A 16,117-nucleotide genomic window follows, 5' to 3' on the forward strand; every position below is an offset into this window, starting at 1 on the left:
ACTAAAACTACGTCACGTTGCGCACCTACATAAAAATAATAATGAAAAAGACACAAACGTGTGTCTGCCTCATAACAGGGTCATCACAGAAATACAACTCTTACATGTAAATTACAATTTTGAGTTGTTTCATTTACCGAGCGCTTATTTACATTGGAGCGTATAGTATTATCATTATTATTTACTTTACAAGTTGACACAGTACAAATGAGGGCGTTTAAAACACAGCACGCTGGGTTGTATTTGTTTTTAACCAATATGTGACGAACTTTAAAATGATTGGATACAATAGCATTTATATTAAAACCCGTTTCTATGTTGGATTTTGTCTTTCTGGAGTTCGTCATCTCCTAGTCGTAATATGATTGTAATCCATAGTAATCTTATAAAGATGTTTCCCACATTAGAATGTTTGTAACGAATGAACTTGAAAACTACTGGACCGATTTTAATACTACATTATCACTGCGTAACAAGTTTATATTTTTTGCCATAATATTAAAAATATACGTAATTATATCCGGTCTTACAAAGCAGCAACATGTCACTAGTAAAAATAAAAACATAAAAATTCTACCCGTATCACCTCGACGCGTTCCACAACTGCGCGTTTTTTAAGGCAGTTTTTGCCGCGCACCAACACTATGTGAGATCACCTGCCTACTGATTTCCAAACCAATTCAACTTAGGTTCAACTTTCCTTCAAAAAAAGAGAGCATCAACTCCTAAAAGGCCAGCAACGCACTGGCAAGCCCTCTGGCATTGAGTTTCCATGGGCGGCGGTAGCAATTAATATCAGGTGAGTCTGCCCCTTTTCCCCTGTTCTATAAAAAAAATAAGATTAAATTTTAATTTGTCTTACGATTTCAGTACTTGGTGAATACGTGAAAGGGATTTGTGCATTCCGCGTAACTAGCGACGTCGATACTCTGTAATTTTCAATAGATACAGCGATACCGATCCAGACGTTTTGTTGTAAATTTCTAGCGATGGTTTGGTACAATCGCTATAAGTAATATAAAGTATCTCCGAAACAAAATAATTCTTCGATTTTTATTCTTAACGAAGTCGTATTGTGGCATAAATCGCAATACCCAACAAAATACTCATTAGGTACGAAAAAAGTAAGCTCGTAGGGTTGCTCTCGCATTCTATTGGAGTCAGATACACGAAAGACTATAATTATTGTTTACAGAATACTATATTTTTCTTGCATAAACCATTATGTGAGCGACGCATCTCACAGAAGACTTGGTTTTGCAACATCTTGAAATAAGAATTGCGGCTTTGAAGCGAACAATACGTATCGAATAGCTATCGCAATAAACAAGTAACGATATTTTTGTCCTCGAGTCCTCGATGCTTCACGCATGAACATGAGTTGCTCGGATAAAATACCTGTAGTAAGCTAAACGTCATGGAAAACATTATACTAGGGCTGTCTGATTGCGTTCTTTGATGAGAAATGTTGAATTTAAAAACAAAAATCAGAAGTTTTGAAACCTAAAAAAATATGCAAAATGTCGCGTCTGTAATCACTATAAAAACTTTTAAAGAAATTATGTGTCCATTTTACTTTGTTTTCCCTGAAAATTAATTTTAGCTCCAACCTTGTTTTTAATTAAGTCACTCTTTTTATGGACTTCAAAGGACTAGGCTTTCTGTACGAAGCTGTTTTTAAGTTTTCTTTTATAGTTTTACTTGCTCGCTTTTCAGTTATTGTAATGGACAAATTGATTATATAAATTACAACGTACATACTTTTTTTGTTTTATCTTAGTTTTTATTGTAAAATTTCTACTCGATTTTTCTAATAATTTCAAAAAAAAATCGACTTTATTCACAGAATTTAATTATAAAAACATAGCACCCATTGATCATAACAAATAAACTCTAAAAATACAGGTTAAAATTTAAAAATTCTATTATATTATTATTAATTAGGAGGTTTATGAAAAGTATTGAAAGAATATCATCCCTTTTAGTAATAATATTTTTTATTACAACGTCGTATAACAGTAGTACATTACCAACGCGTAGCTCAAAATATTGATAGAATTTTATTATAACTCAACGCAATGTCACGAGAATTCGCTCGTTTTGGTATTCTACATAAGATAAGATTGTTTCTAAAGACAATACCAAGACGGTTAATGGAGGTACACAATACGCAGCATAATCTGTTGGACTAATAAAGGAGGCTGCGTAAATAAACTTTCCTCCTATTATCGCTGCCGCTTTCAAGTAATTTCATATTTCATACAGTGCCTTAATAAGACCTCTCGGGGTTTAAACTATTGCGAAGTTCACCTGAATGGGCACTTTATTTTGAAGTTTACTTAATGATAGCAATGTTAGCGTAGTAGTTGACTATCAACGTCGAGGTTATGAGGTCGAACGACCGGTGAATTCTATTCATGCGTGCAATTAATATTTGTCTGTCAATAACCCGAATTGCATTGTCAGGAATCGAAACCGTTCCTGGTTTCGAAGTTGTTGACTTTAATTTGTTCACCGATCTAATCCGTTTGAGGGATTTGCGAAATATTCTTAGGTTTTGTCTCAATGAATTACACTAAGAAATTTTATTAAAGATATCAATAAACTTATAATATTTAGTTAGTTAATAGTTTATCCTGATTTATTACATACCCTATAAACAAAACGTGATCATTTTTACTGATAATATTGTGTCCGTAAGCACAGATAATAAATTACAATAGCACAAGCAGAATAATATAAGCTATATACGTGCAAAACAATTACTTAGGAACTAACAAATGACACGATCGCTGCATCAATATATGTAATAGGTAGAAAGTAGTGTAAACTTCAATTTGAAAATGAAAACAACTGATATCAATGTAAAAGCGTACTTTGGGTATTAGCATGAAACCAAAACACAACATATAGCTTCTAGTAAAACTGCATATCAATTCCATTAGTACATTTTGGCCTACCATTAGTTCATACTAACAAGATGCATTTCAAAGAATATTTGATGGAATCGCTCTAAAGCTTTGAGCGTAGATGTTATCCAAATATAATCTCACAAAGTTGGTGTCGTATAATTCCATGATAATCAGATATTAAATGGATCAATTTAAGGTTAGCCTGAAAAGCGTGAGTCAAATATAAAGCGTCATTTCTGCATTCGATTTGTTTCAAAAACTATGGACTATGATTACACTATCATACACAGTTCTTGCATATATTTGTGTATGCTATTAGACAAATTGATATCTAAGTAAGTTGTTTTGAAGGCTGAGGGTAACATCAAAGACGTTATTCGAGATATACGAAAGGTTTCGTCCTGTACCTAAAGAATTTTCAATAAGCTAATTGAATTATCTGCAAATTAAATACATAGCTTTACGGTTACGTTTCATGTTAAAATGTCTCTTTACAGCTTCTTACCTCTTAGGTATAAAGGAAGATATTTCTTTTTCTAATCCCTCACCAGTCCCATTTTCGCATTTTAATGCGGTTTTCCGAATTGAACCTGACAGAAAATGTATTAGAAAAACTCCATGTGAGGCTGCACTGCGCTTCTATCTGTTAAACGAGAACGTACTTTGAAATTTTCACATTCTCGGGGCCTCATATATTCATTTTTCGAAACGAGCGCAAATTAGAGGAACTCGTCGATTTCGTTTCTTTGCATTTTAACAAGATCCCTTTGCAACATATCCTTGATTCGTACTGCCATTGTGTAGGAGACGGGTTAACGACTCTCTACCATTTCAGCGGCTTGTTGACACAAACATCGTATCTTTTTGCTCATTTATTTATTTTTCATTATTATCAACACTTCGTTGCATTACAATATAAAAATTTAATATAATTCAATGAAAACGAAGTCAACTGGCGGCCTTATCGCTTTCAAGCGATCTCTTCCAGGCTACTACTATTTAGTATTATTAATCAGCTGGTCTCTCGATAAAGGCCAAATTTCGATCTGTCCTTTGCTATACCATGTACCCTGACAAACATTCTGTTATAATTTTATGTTCTTCTTTTCATTTAATTATGTCAATTGTAATGAGTAAAATAATGAAAAAAACTTACCAAATAATAAACGGATTTACTTTCCTATCCCGCTTTTTTATTGAGCTAAAGCGTACACGGCCGCTATTGTGGTTAATTGGACCCAGAGTTGAGGCCATCTCCATGCTACCGATAATCTGCTAACGTACTGGCTGAGGCAAATTTGATGATAACTCACTTTGACTCTTAACGCGAAAAGAGAATGTAATTATGAACGGGTAAAAATGTCACTCAAGTAACGTGGCACGCAATTATTTCCAGAATAACGTTGTATAACTACGTGTATATAGAAACTTTTACAGACTTTCGTACTGTCTCTTCTAATAAGCTTGAAAAGTGTTGAATGAATTAAAATATGAAAGACATGAGAACGCCTTAAATTAATACTGCGGTGTAAATACTATTTGTTAAACAGATTTCCTTTAATTTTGATTTAATGAAAATCCTATTTACCAAAATAATTATGTTTCCATTTCCGTGCGAAAAATTCCTTAACAAGTTTTGTAGCAATAAGTGTACAGATGCGTTGGCTGTAAACAAAACATTTTATTGCAGGCCCACTCGGCCCAAAGGCTCTTATAGTTGGGAGTATTCTATTGCTTATCAGAATATTATATTTTAGTACTGTTATTGTATTTGCACAGAATCACTCTATTAGACTAAAATGATAATAATTGTCAGCATTGGTTAAGATTAAAACGTATATTATTACAAACGCACCCTTGTTATAAATTATTAGCTTCTGAAAGTAATCAAAATATTATCAGGATTTCGATTTGCATCATCACAGAGGCCTTCAAGACAGGTAAGCGAGTTAGCGAAATAAACATATTTACTTTATATTAAAAAAAACTTCTTAACTTATAATATATTAAGGAAACCAAAGTGCACAGCAAATCACACAGCTTTCATAAGTCATGTTTTAAAAACTATTATTTATATACAACCATTTCACATTGAGTTTTTACACTAATCATTTAACATTAATTCATTAACTATGGACAGAAAGTCATCACCCCGTTGGTCTGATTTCTAGAGTTGTTTTTATAAGCTACTTATTTATTTAGGTCTTTGACACGACTGATATGCATAAAGCCGTTTTAGAGCTTTCATCCTCGAAAATGTTGAATGTGCTTTATAGTTATTGCACAAACAACTGAGTTTTGCGTTTCCTGTTTTCAGTGAAAATTTTAAATTGCATATAAATCATGCTTTGTTGACACAAAATGCACCGGTAGTTTGAAATACGCAGGCTTCAATATTTTAGGTTGATTGATCTATAGAACAAAATATGTTACGTATGTATAATGTCAACTGTCAACTAACATTGTGCTATTGTCATTCTATAAGATTAAAGCATCATTCAGAAAATGTAAATATTAAGACAACGCCATAATATGTCTACTATGTAAAATATATAAATATAGTTTCACGCACCTCTTTAAAGAAATTACCGTTAACCCATATTTCGTATTTAACTAAGAAGAATATCAATTCTAACAGAGTCGTGTATCTTTATTCTTATAAAACTTAACACAATCGAATTTTATCAATCTCCGTATTATTAATTTCTTCCGTATAATAATATATTTACTAATCGTTGAAAAACGCACAAAAAATCGTTTAATTAAGTGTTTTAGTATGAAACGATTGCCTTTTCTCTAATTAAAGTCTGCAATGGTATGTATATAGTACAACTCAACAATGTATTAAAATAAAATTTATTAGTAATAATAATAACTAATACTAGACCCACTTCGCATCGTTGTTTTGACTTATACATTATTATAGTAATAAATTCTATGTATTACAAAACCACAAGATCATATTCGGTTCTCGTAAATAAACCAACACGGGAAGTAGGTTAGGAGAATCTAAACAAGAATGGCAGATACACTCAAGTTAGAACAAAACGTCTCAAGAATACTTGACAGTGCACAATTGCAACGTCTCAAATTCTGAATTTGATAAATACATTCGTGTGCCCGTTCGAGCTAGTGTTCAACATAGTTGTCAATTGTTTCTGGAAGGATATGTATCTAATCTATAATTAATATTTAATTATGAACATCAAAACGATTCCATAATGTCTTTATAATACAGAGTATAAAAATAATGTTACTATATTCTTTGCGATATAGGCCAACGGTCATTCTCGCTATGCCAATTTTGATGTCATTTGATTATATTGACCTTCATTATTGGGTGCACCCAGTTTAAGGGATTAGATATTGTATTTTATGAAATTTTACGTAGCTACGTATTAAAATATGATTCCATTATAAGCAAACTCGTGCTTCAATTTATTAACTATTTTTAATTTATCGTGTATATTTACCTGAATATGGATTTTTATTTTTCTTACTGGTTGCTTGTACTATGTTTTAAAAGATCCTGTTCAATTATTTATTAAAACTAAATTTTACACTATAGCAGATAAACTGACGTAATAGTGATAGATATCTAGTCTTCGTTTTTCGTTATTTCATGTAAATTTAACAAAACTCAAGGGAAATTTGAATTCATGTTACACAGCCGAATGACCAATAAATATTATTATTTCTATATCTTTGTCTTGTACGTCTGTATCTCTATCTATGTAACAATATGTATGAAAAAGAATCATAATAATTAATAACACTTTTCCCAACCTTTTCGGTGCCCCACCTAAGCCTTTCTAAAATTCTTATACCCTATGAAAAATATATATTTTTTAATATCAAAAAATGTAACTCTCACTTCTTAAACTAGGTTTTAGGAATAAATTACAAGGAAATTATTAGCAAAACATACAGTAAGTAAATTTTCAACACAGACGTTTTCGAATGTGTTGAAAATTAATCTTATAATCATAACAATCAAATCGCCCCACTGTGGGGTGCACGTTGTGAAACATTACCTTACACACTGTGTGGCTTCTACAACATTGCAATCGCTATTAATGTTATTGTAAAACAATGCTACATTGAACCGTAATGCACTTCCTTGTGCTGAAATTTGAACACATAAACTACGATTCAATCGTTTATTAATTGAGTGAAATAATGGGAGATCACTTTTCCTCCCCATCTTTTTGTTTATTAGCTTATACATGATATTTGTGTTGATAGTAACTTTGTAGCAGAGGAGTATAGCTAAGAAATGAATAGTGCATTTAGTACTTTAGTAAAATAGAAGCAAAATGTTTACACAGACTTTATAGAAAAGCAACATATTTTATAATTAGTTGTCTAATAAGAGTTTCATTTCGTAATTTCACTGTTCATTCTTGGCGAAACAGCCGCTCGCTTCCCCTAAGTAATTTTAATTCTGCAGCCTTTGGCTAATTAAAATATAACAATCAAACCCTCCTTTGTTAGAAGGTTTGCTTTCAAGATGGCAGCGACACCTGGTATGTCTTTGACAATTCGCAAACTATTATCAAATTCTGTCTATTTAGTAAGATTTCTAATAAATGCGTAATATATGATTTATCAGAACGCATACAGAAGATTAAGTAGAAGCCTAGCTATTAGGTATGCGATTCTGAGCACTGGGTTCTAAACCCGACTGTTCATCAATCGATTTTGTACAGTGGAGGAAAACAACGTTGTTGAAGTTGACAAGGTGTGTTACAGGAAAAAATGTTCACCTGTGTATAACAGTGTTCAGAAAGAGACATCCAGAAATTCGACAATACTGCTTAGACAGCGGTCTAAAACAAATTTTGAATCACAGGGCCAGAGAGACAGAAATTTTAAACGTTTTTGTTCATAAATATAGGCCATATACACTTATTTGTGAGAATAGAAGAAATTTCTTGTTAAGTAAAAGTTTTAACGAATGCTTCCTAATGATTTCACGTAACATTTATATGAAAAAATATTTCATTTAAAGTTGTTTTCACGTAAAATACCAGTTTTTGATTGAAAACGATTTCATTAAAAAATAAACCAAAAAATATTAATAGTCGTTTTTTAGACATTTAAAGATAATATAAATAGGGTGATTAATAGTGATAGTATAATTATTAATATCATTAATTAACCTTGTTCATATTTTATGTCAAAATACATATCATACTTATAAATCGTATTTTTTAACTTTAACTCCTAATATAATTATTGATATTCATAGAACAGCTGTGTTCAGATGATTGTGTAATGTGATAAAACTGAAACGAGACTTAACGTGAACTGAAGATTTAACTATTACTTCCGTAAGTCGGAAGTAGGTCTTAGAGCTAACTCTGAATCTTAACTTAACATCCGCCTAATTGCAACGTTGCGTGAATAAAACTACCAGGCTTTAATAAAATCATAAAAGTAATTTAGTTTAACATCTTATACATATAAACAAATATTAAATTTAATTGAAGTACTTGTAAATCGTTAGATAGTAGTGACCGTTCCTGCAATTATCATTCTATCCTGAGTTCTCTATAACCTTAACTGAATAAAGTAGGTCATTGCTTCATTATTACTTTGAATTCTCAGGACTTATTACTTGTATTTCTCACTCGACCTTTCCAAACTCTGTAAATAATGTAACAAATTTCATTAACGAAGTTTTATTTATTCCTCTTGTACTTGAAATTTGAATATGGAACATATCTTTACAACCGGAAGTGAAGCACACTCAACATTCGTCACGTCACATGTATTCGACAAGCACTCATGTTTTGCATGAAATAAAAGCCACCTCAGGGCTGACATAAAGATAATAAATATGTCAGAAATATCAGCCATCTCCAGCGATACGCGCTTATTTCCCTCGAGATGTGCCCGTTTGTAATTTACATAAAATACCTAATGCCATACTGGCCATCTAATAAAACCACTGTTTATAACCCTGGATTTTTTGAAAAAAATCACCCTTTTATATGAGTACATATTAATAACGAAACACGACACAATTTATTTGGAGTATACCTATGAATACACTCTAAAGAGGGACAATCACACAGAATTTGAAAAAGAAATATGGTAACTGACTTAGTCTAACTTTATTTAAATTACAGTGCAGAATTCCATGAGTATGAAGATTTTCCAATTTCAGTTAAAAAATATTGCTTAGTTTAAACGCATTTAATAATTTAAATAAATATTTCCATTTTTATTAAAAATAAGAAAAGTTTAGAATGAATAATAGGTGTTCACTATATTATTTCAGCATAACGGAGGGTCCTCGACCAGTTTAGTACTGACTATAAGCCCCGAAATCCCCAATGGCTGATGGGGAATACACGTCTTTCCTGAATTTGACGTTATTATAACTAATTCTAGCCACGTACTGTTGATACTTTCATACTTCAGGATTATTCTTTATTTTATCAATTTAGGGATGAAAATTTCCATCAAAAACACCTCAAGTGAAAAAAAAAACTTCTGAGGGTTTCGCTACGTTGAAATGTATTGCACATTTAACACATATTAAACATAGATTTATTTATGTTTTGATCATATTCTTCTCTTATATATCTTTCTTTTTTTTCCAGTACACGGTCAGGAAGGTCACCTGATGTTAAGTAATACATGGACATTCTTAATACCAGACGGCTTGCAAGTGCGTTGCCGGCCTTTTAAGTATTGTTACGCTATTTTCTTGATGGACCCTGTCGTATTGTTTCGAAAATACCTCGACGAGCAACTGGTTCCACAACGGTGGTGTACGACAAGCAATGCTTTAAAGAACGCTCAATAGTGAAACAACGGACGCCGAGTTTATATGGTTGAAATTTCATATATCTGCCTCGACATCCGATGATGAAACTCAGCTGTAGGTATTCATCCGAACAACTCTTCTGAACACTCTTCGGTAATGGTATATTCAAGCATACTTCGATTGACAGTACCACTAGTCCACAATTTTGTTTAGTTTCATATACAGTATATACATAGAAATATTTTATCTTATTCAAATGCTAAAATCAACTCTAAAGCCGAATGTTAGATAACAATATACGTAAAGACAGCAAAGTATTTATGTTTATCTTTGTCAAATCTATTATGTGTAAGATGGAATCGTCGAAAACACAATTTTACGACTCATAAATTCTGTGAATGCAACTTTCAGACAACTCAGTTACCGTTTTATTATTTATATTCCCTTTATGCTACGACTACACTTGTGGATTACGAGATTTAATCATATATTGAATATCTATTTCTCAGATTTCTGTATCCGTTTCATGATCTTTTAGATCTAAGGCATGGCGGTTTCCTTACGATGTTTTTCGCCACCGTACGAGCGAGTGTTAATAGTGCACTGGTACAATTGTGCACACATTGGTGCACAGCCGTGATTTGTACGTACGACTTCAGCGTTTAGTTCGGGCACGTACAAACCACTAAGCCAGCAATGCTTAATCATATATCGGAACCAGTAATATGTCTAAATTATTTAATACAATACATATGCTTAGTTTTCACTACTGTACTGTCTCTTTCTCTTTATGAGAATGTAAAGACAATTTACCAAAAAGAGGAGTACGTTAGCTTAAGAGTGCAGTTAGACTGATTTCGTTTTGGATTAAAATAATAGTTAAGCTATTTTAAAGATGAATGGATGAATCCAAACAAAAGCCTTTTTTTTATTCAAACCAATCAAAATCTTCAGCTTTTAAATAGTAAAATAATAACTAGCCTGTCCCTTCGCACAGCTGGATATAAATATATGTATGATGTGTGTATAGCCTCTGTTACTCAGCATGTAGAAATCTAATAATAGAACATTTTTATTTTATTTTATCTTAATACGTTTAAAGGCTTATTGTGTACTACGCGAGTCTGTTAGATGCCTTACGAGTAAAAGCATTTGTATGAAAAACTATGTAGTCGGAATGATTGAAATCTTCATTCATTCTTAGGTAATGGTTGAGAATACAAAATTCTAGCTTTTATTGTTTACAGAAAATATTTTTATTCGTATACAACGTATACTCTAATACGAACTCTATGTTAAAGAATTTATTTTATAATGACTGTGGCGTTTGTAATAAACATCGCGTTTAGCACGTTGACAATATATGGGTACAATTTTTTTATAAATATATATTCCATAGTTTACTAGAACAGTGTTGGCCTAGTGGCTTCAGCGTGCGAGGAAGTAGGTTCGATCCCCGGCTGTGCACCTATGGACTTTTTCTCTATGTGCGCATTTAACATTCGCTCGAACGGTGAAGGAAAACATCGTGAGGAAACCGGCTTGCCCAAAACCCAAAGAGTCGACGGCGTGCGTCAGTCACAGAAGGCTAATCCCCTACTTGCTTATTCGATTTACAAATGATCATGGAACTGATACAGAATTCTGAGGCCAAGACCTAAATTTTTTAATATATAGAGGAGTGATTAATAAAAGAGCGCATTCTCATAACCCCTAAAATACATAGAAACCCGGTTATGACCATTGTCCTATCTGTCCAATTAACAGTTCTACGGTGAAGAATACCGGCCATCACCGAATACAGTACTTTTTCATCTCCCTCTCTCTAATTGCGTTAAGTCTTTGATGTAAAGAGATAGATGTACTTTAGAAAAATGATTCAATTTGATTTATTTATTTTTAGCATGAGTTTAAGACATAAACATTATTCTGTAACTAATATAAGGTTAATAATAGCTTAGGATTGAACCTACGTCCTCAGGGATGAGAGTCTGAAGCCACTAGGCCAACACTGCATTATTAATTTAATAGACCTTTATATTATCAAATCAATAGTCAAACACATCAAACCATTCCTATATATCGCCATTAATCATTCTCATATCAAAAAATATCTTAGCAAAAATTAAGTTCACGGTGGTTGTATGATGATATTTAATGGTTTAAAATATTAGCTTATAACTGACACAAAATTAGGGGAAGAGGGGATGCGACGCTAAAAAGAAATTAGCTTATATAAGGTTCATAAATATAAATGATACATTATCGGAAACGAGAATGTTGAAATACAATTAATAAGTGTGGTAAAAACTAGGGGGCTCAATATTCAAGTGTACAATTATTGTTTACATTCGATTTACGCATCTCACCTAAAATTTTATATGTAACTTAACTAAAGTTGGGTTAAATTACTTTCGTTTCAATGAAATGGTAGTATTGCGATTTTTCGTTGTGTGTTGATTTCATGATTTACGATGTTTGCCTGCTGGTACAGCACTAAATCAAGTTTCCTTGGAAAATAATTTCCCAAACACTCGAATGACGCCGCGTGTAATTACGAAACTTTTCATTATATATTGATTTCTTGTATTGTTTGCTCACAGGAAAATCGAATAGAAATGTTGTACCATATTTTACATAATGTTTACCGTTTCTTTTATGTAAAAAAATTCGTCACTGTGGTAAGAAAACTGATCCGTACATTTGTCTGTCTGTAATATTAAAGAAAAGTTTGCAATAATTTAAAATCAATTTGCAACAAAAGTTAAAAATAAAACACATTTTTTTTAAAAGTTATTTTAGTCTCTCAATTATCTGAGTCTTATTTCAAACATATAATTAACTTTAGATTTTTCACAAATTACTAAACCAAATAAAAATTCGCGACCATTTTATTTATGTAATTAAAAAACAAACATTTAAAAACTCATATTAAAACAAGATCTACAGGTATTTTAAATAATGATATACATATGAATTGCCAACGGTTAAAGAACGCAATGCCGCATTTGCGGGTGGCAAACAGAGCAGTTCGCGCGTTTCGTATCACGCGCAGCTTATCGTAAATTTAATATGTGTTAAAACTTCTCAGAAATGTCTAATGTTCCGCTAGTACGTCGCGCTATTGTGGGTGCCTCCCTGGCCCATGCACCAGTGGACATACAATTAGTTCAGGAAGATCAGTGGACTCCAGCGGCCTTGGAGAGAGCTGGGTCTACTCTTAAGGCTCTGAACCGTATGGCTAAAAGACCACCTGTACATATACAGTTCGAAGATGTCTGCTATACTGTCGCTTCTAAAAAAGGTAGGTTATTTTTATTTATAAACAAATAAAATTAAATAGTTATAATTGTAACGTAGATCTTGGTATTTTTTATTGGGGCTAGTATTATTAATTATTGCTTCTCCTTAAATTTTCGATTAATCAAATATAAGCGGGTAAATAAATACCTACATGTCTATATAAACAAAAAATAAAACACTAAAATCAATTTAAAGATATATTAATACATCAGTATATACAAATAGTTTATTTTAATCTTGATTCTAAAAATATTTTTTCCGACAATAGCCATATATATTTTTTTAATTTAAATAACTATATCATTGAAATCTACTTTTTGTTTGCACTTACTCCCTTCGTTAAAGCCTTTTGTAAGGCATTATGGTTTCGATATATTTATATATGCTAGTATAACAATTTAAATTTAAAAAATCCAAATGAAGGCAACAACTGTTTATGGATATGAGATGTTACACAACATTAGTAACTAAAAGTAATTTTTTGATTAATGGAATTAAAACTAAAAATTACATCAAATATGACATACAATTTAACCGATCACTTAAATTACCGCTATATCAGTTACTCCGTTCAATAAAAATAAAAAATCTTCACATTTCCAGGCATTTTTTTAAATATATAAGGGTATTTCTTAGTCACTGCATATACTTTACTATTGTATGTATAGATACAGATACCGTAATGCCTTAGAAAGTAAATTCGAAAGGGAAAGTGAAACTCGTTGTACAAAAAACGTTCAGATTCTTCCGCTCAACATTTACAGTAAAATAATAAATACAATTTGCCCATACATCACAATAATTCGTAAGTCATTATAGATTTTAATAATCATATGGTTTTAACAACCTCTCGCGAAAACGATAGACTCTGCTGGCAGCATTGAATTAAAACAATAATGAATATTCTCCTATATGCCACTTTCGGGGTTATATCGATCGATATCTCGCAATTACATAATCATATTGCTATGTGGCAGAAGACATTCATAATCAAACCTAAAATAATGCTTGATTCTCAAACTATTTCACACCGTTATTATAATATGTATAAACTTAGTTTGACGCTAGAATATAAATTACTACCGGAACTGTATATTAATTTTGTATATAACATTCTAGAAATCCACGTCATTTGTGAATTGTTATATACATTCACAAATAATGTGGATTTCTAGTGGTAAAATAATTATCAAGATCGATTCAATAATTCAAAGAAAGATAACCCCACAAAGGTTGTGTCCTCTTTATTATAATATGTAATAATTTATGTACAAAATATAAGAAGGTATAGATAATTGTTTGTCTAAAGGATTCTAACCGTCTTACCTTACTTTAATTATTAAATGTAGTCTACCAAACATTAGGAAAGGTTCAATCAATATTGAAAATTTTTGAAAAATAATTTTTGAGAATTTGAATGTTTTTATATTCATCAAAAAATAAATAAATGGTAATATTTAATATAACCATTTATTCCGATACGTATTTTGGTTGCAAAATAACTGGAATATTTTAGGTTGAATTAATTTAACGTTTCTATTCGAATGATTTTATTGGAAACTTGTTGATTTAGGAAATTAGTTTTTACCAATACTTATCCTAATTATAAAATATGTTGGCGCCTAATAGACTCAATTTCGTGAAAAAAAGAACATAACTAATTTAAAAAACAAAACAGTTACATTAAGTTACGTTTTTTTACGCATAAATTTAAATGGATTCTGGAATTCGAAAACGAAACATAGCGGTAAATAAGCTCCCCATTAGTCAAAAACGTCTGTATTCGGTATATTCTATACGTCCTCGGTCTAAATCTTACCCTTGATGGCCTATGTATAATGAATTATTATATTATGTAATATTATTAAAATTTATACCTACATATTTATTAGTCTCAGCAAAGAATAAAATAAATATTCTATTCAAAATGGCCACCTTTGGCCTTTAATGTGTCTGGCCACGAATCTATGGATTTACACACTGTTTCCAAGGAAAATTATGCCACTGTTTGCTCCAAAGATTTTTTTAGAGAATTAATATCGCCGTTTCGTTTAGAGCAGGCCATGCCCTCTAAAACTGACCATAATTTGAAGTCTGGGCTAGGTGAGGACCATTCTTCGGCGGTTATAAAGTCGTTGACGTTGGTTTCAAGCCAGGCTTGGGTAGTTCGTGCCTTGTGAGACCAGTTCCAGAATCCTGCTGAAAAGTCCACAATATATTTTTATAAAAGTTTATTGCTGAGAGGTTTCAGAACGTGATCCAAGATTCTTGTTACACTTGATACACTACACGGCTGATACCAAGCTTTGGAAGTGTCTGGAATTAGACCGACGGCTCCATAGCCACTTAGTGCAAAGCGATCATGCAATGCTATTTTCTTTAACACCCCATTTCATTGATGTAATTTGATAATGAACACGATAAAATATGTGAAATGACTCAAAATCGAAAGAAGTTTTTAAAATATTATACTTAAAATAATACGTATCCACATTTAAAATCGTAATTAAAGTCTAAAAAAAAAGTTTTTATGAAACAGCATTTATGGCCAGGCGGTTTAATTTAGTCATTACGACGAAAAAAGAAGGATACGAAGAAGGTATCAAGAAAAGGAAGGTAAAAAGCTTAGGTTTAATATATTAATTTACTCACAATCAAAGCTAAGATAGAATGACCTCTTTTAAAAAAAAAATCATTTAAAGTTGAATTTCGTGCGATTTTTAACCTCTAATAGCCAACACAAGATCTTCAAGCTCACCCTTACCAGTCACGTATTCCCAAGTACATTGAAGCACCTTTCTTCCCACTCTATACATGTAATGAATAAAGTTTTCACATTCACTGAAGAGCATCAAAAGACACGAGAGTGAAATACGCAGTGAGAATTACTGTCGCAAAGAAACTGATCATTTATTTTCTTATTTTTGGAATGATCGTCACTGTATGTCCCACTTTCTAAAAATAAAAGCAAAAGTATTTCTATTTTATCATAACTTAAATCTCGTGGCTTAATAAAAGAATTGTCTACTTTTGTGAGAGGCTTATGCCTATTTTAAGAAAATTAAAAATGATTTTATAAAATGAATGCGGGCATTATTTGTAACAATTATTTGTTTAAAACCGT

General features: G+C 31.7%; 1 protein-coding gene across 1 annotated transcript in view; it reads left to right on the plus strand.

Annotated features, from left to right (window-relative positions):
• Positions 1-12,710: 12,710 nt before the first annotated feature.
• Positions 12,711-16,117, plus strand: part of LOC123717345 (ATP-binding cassette subfamily G member 4-like) — a 36,558-nt gene continuing 33,151 nt past the window's right edge. Inside the window, exon 1 of the mRNA XM_045673284.1 lies at positions 12,711-12,994. Coding sequence (XP_045529240.1) covers positions 12,784-12,994 — 211 coding nt within the window. The 5' untranslated portion in view covers positions 12,711-12,783. The remainder of the gene's footprint in view (positions 12,995-16,117) is intronic.

Source organism: Pieris brassicae, chromosome 12 (assembly GCF_905147105.1).
Source record: "Pieris brassicae chromosome 12, ilPieBrab1.1, whole genome shotgun sequence".
Lineage (NCBI taxonomy): Eukaryota > Metazoa > Arthropoda > Insecta > Lepidoptera > Pieridae > Pieris > Pieris brassicae.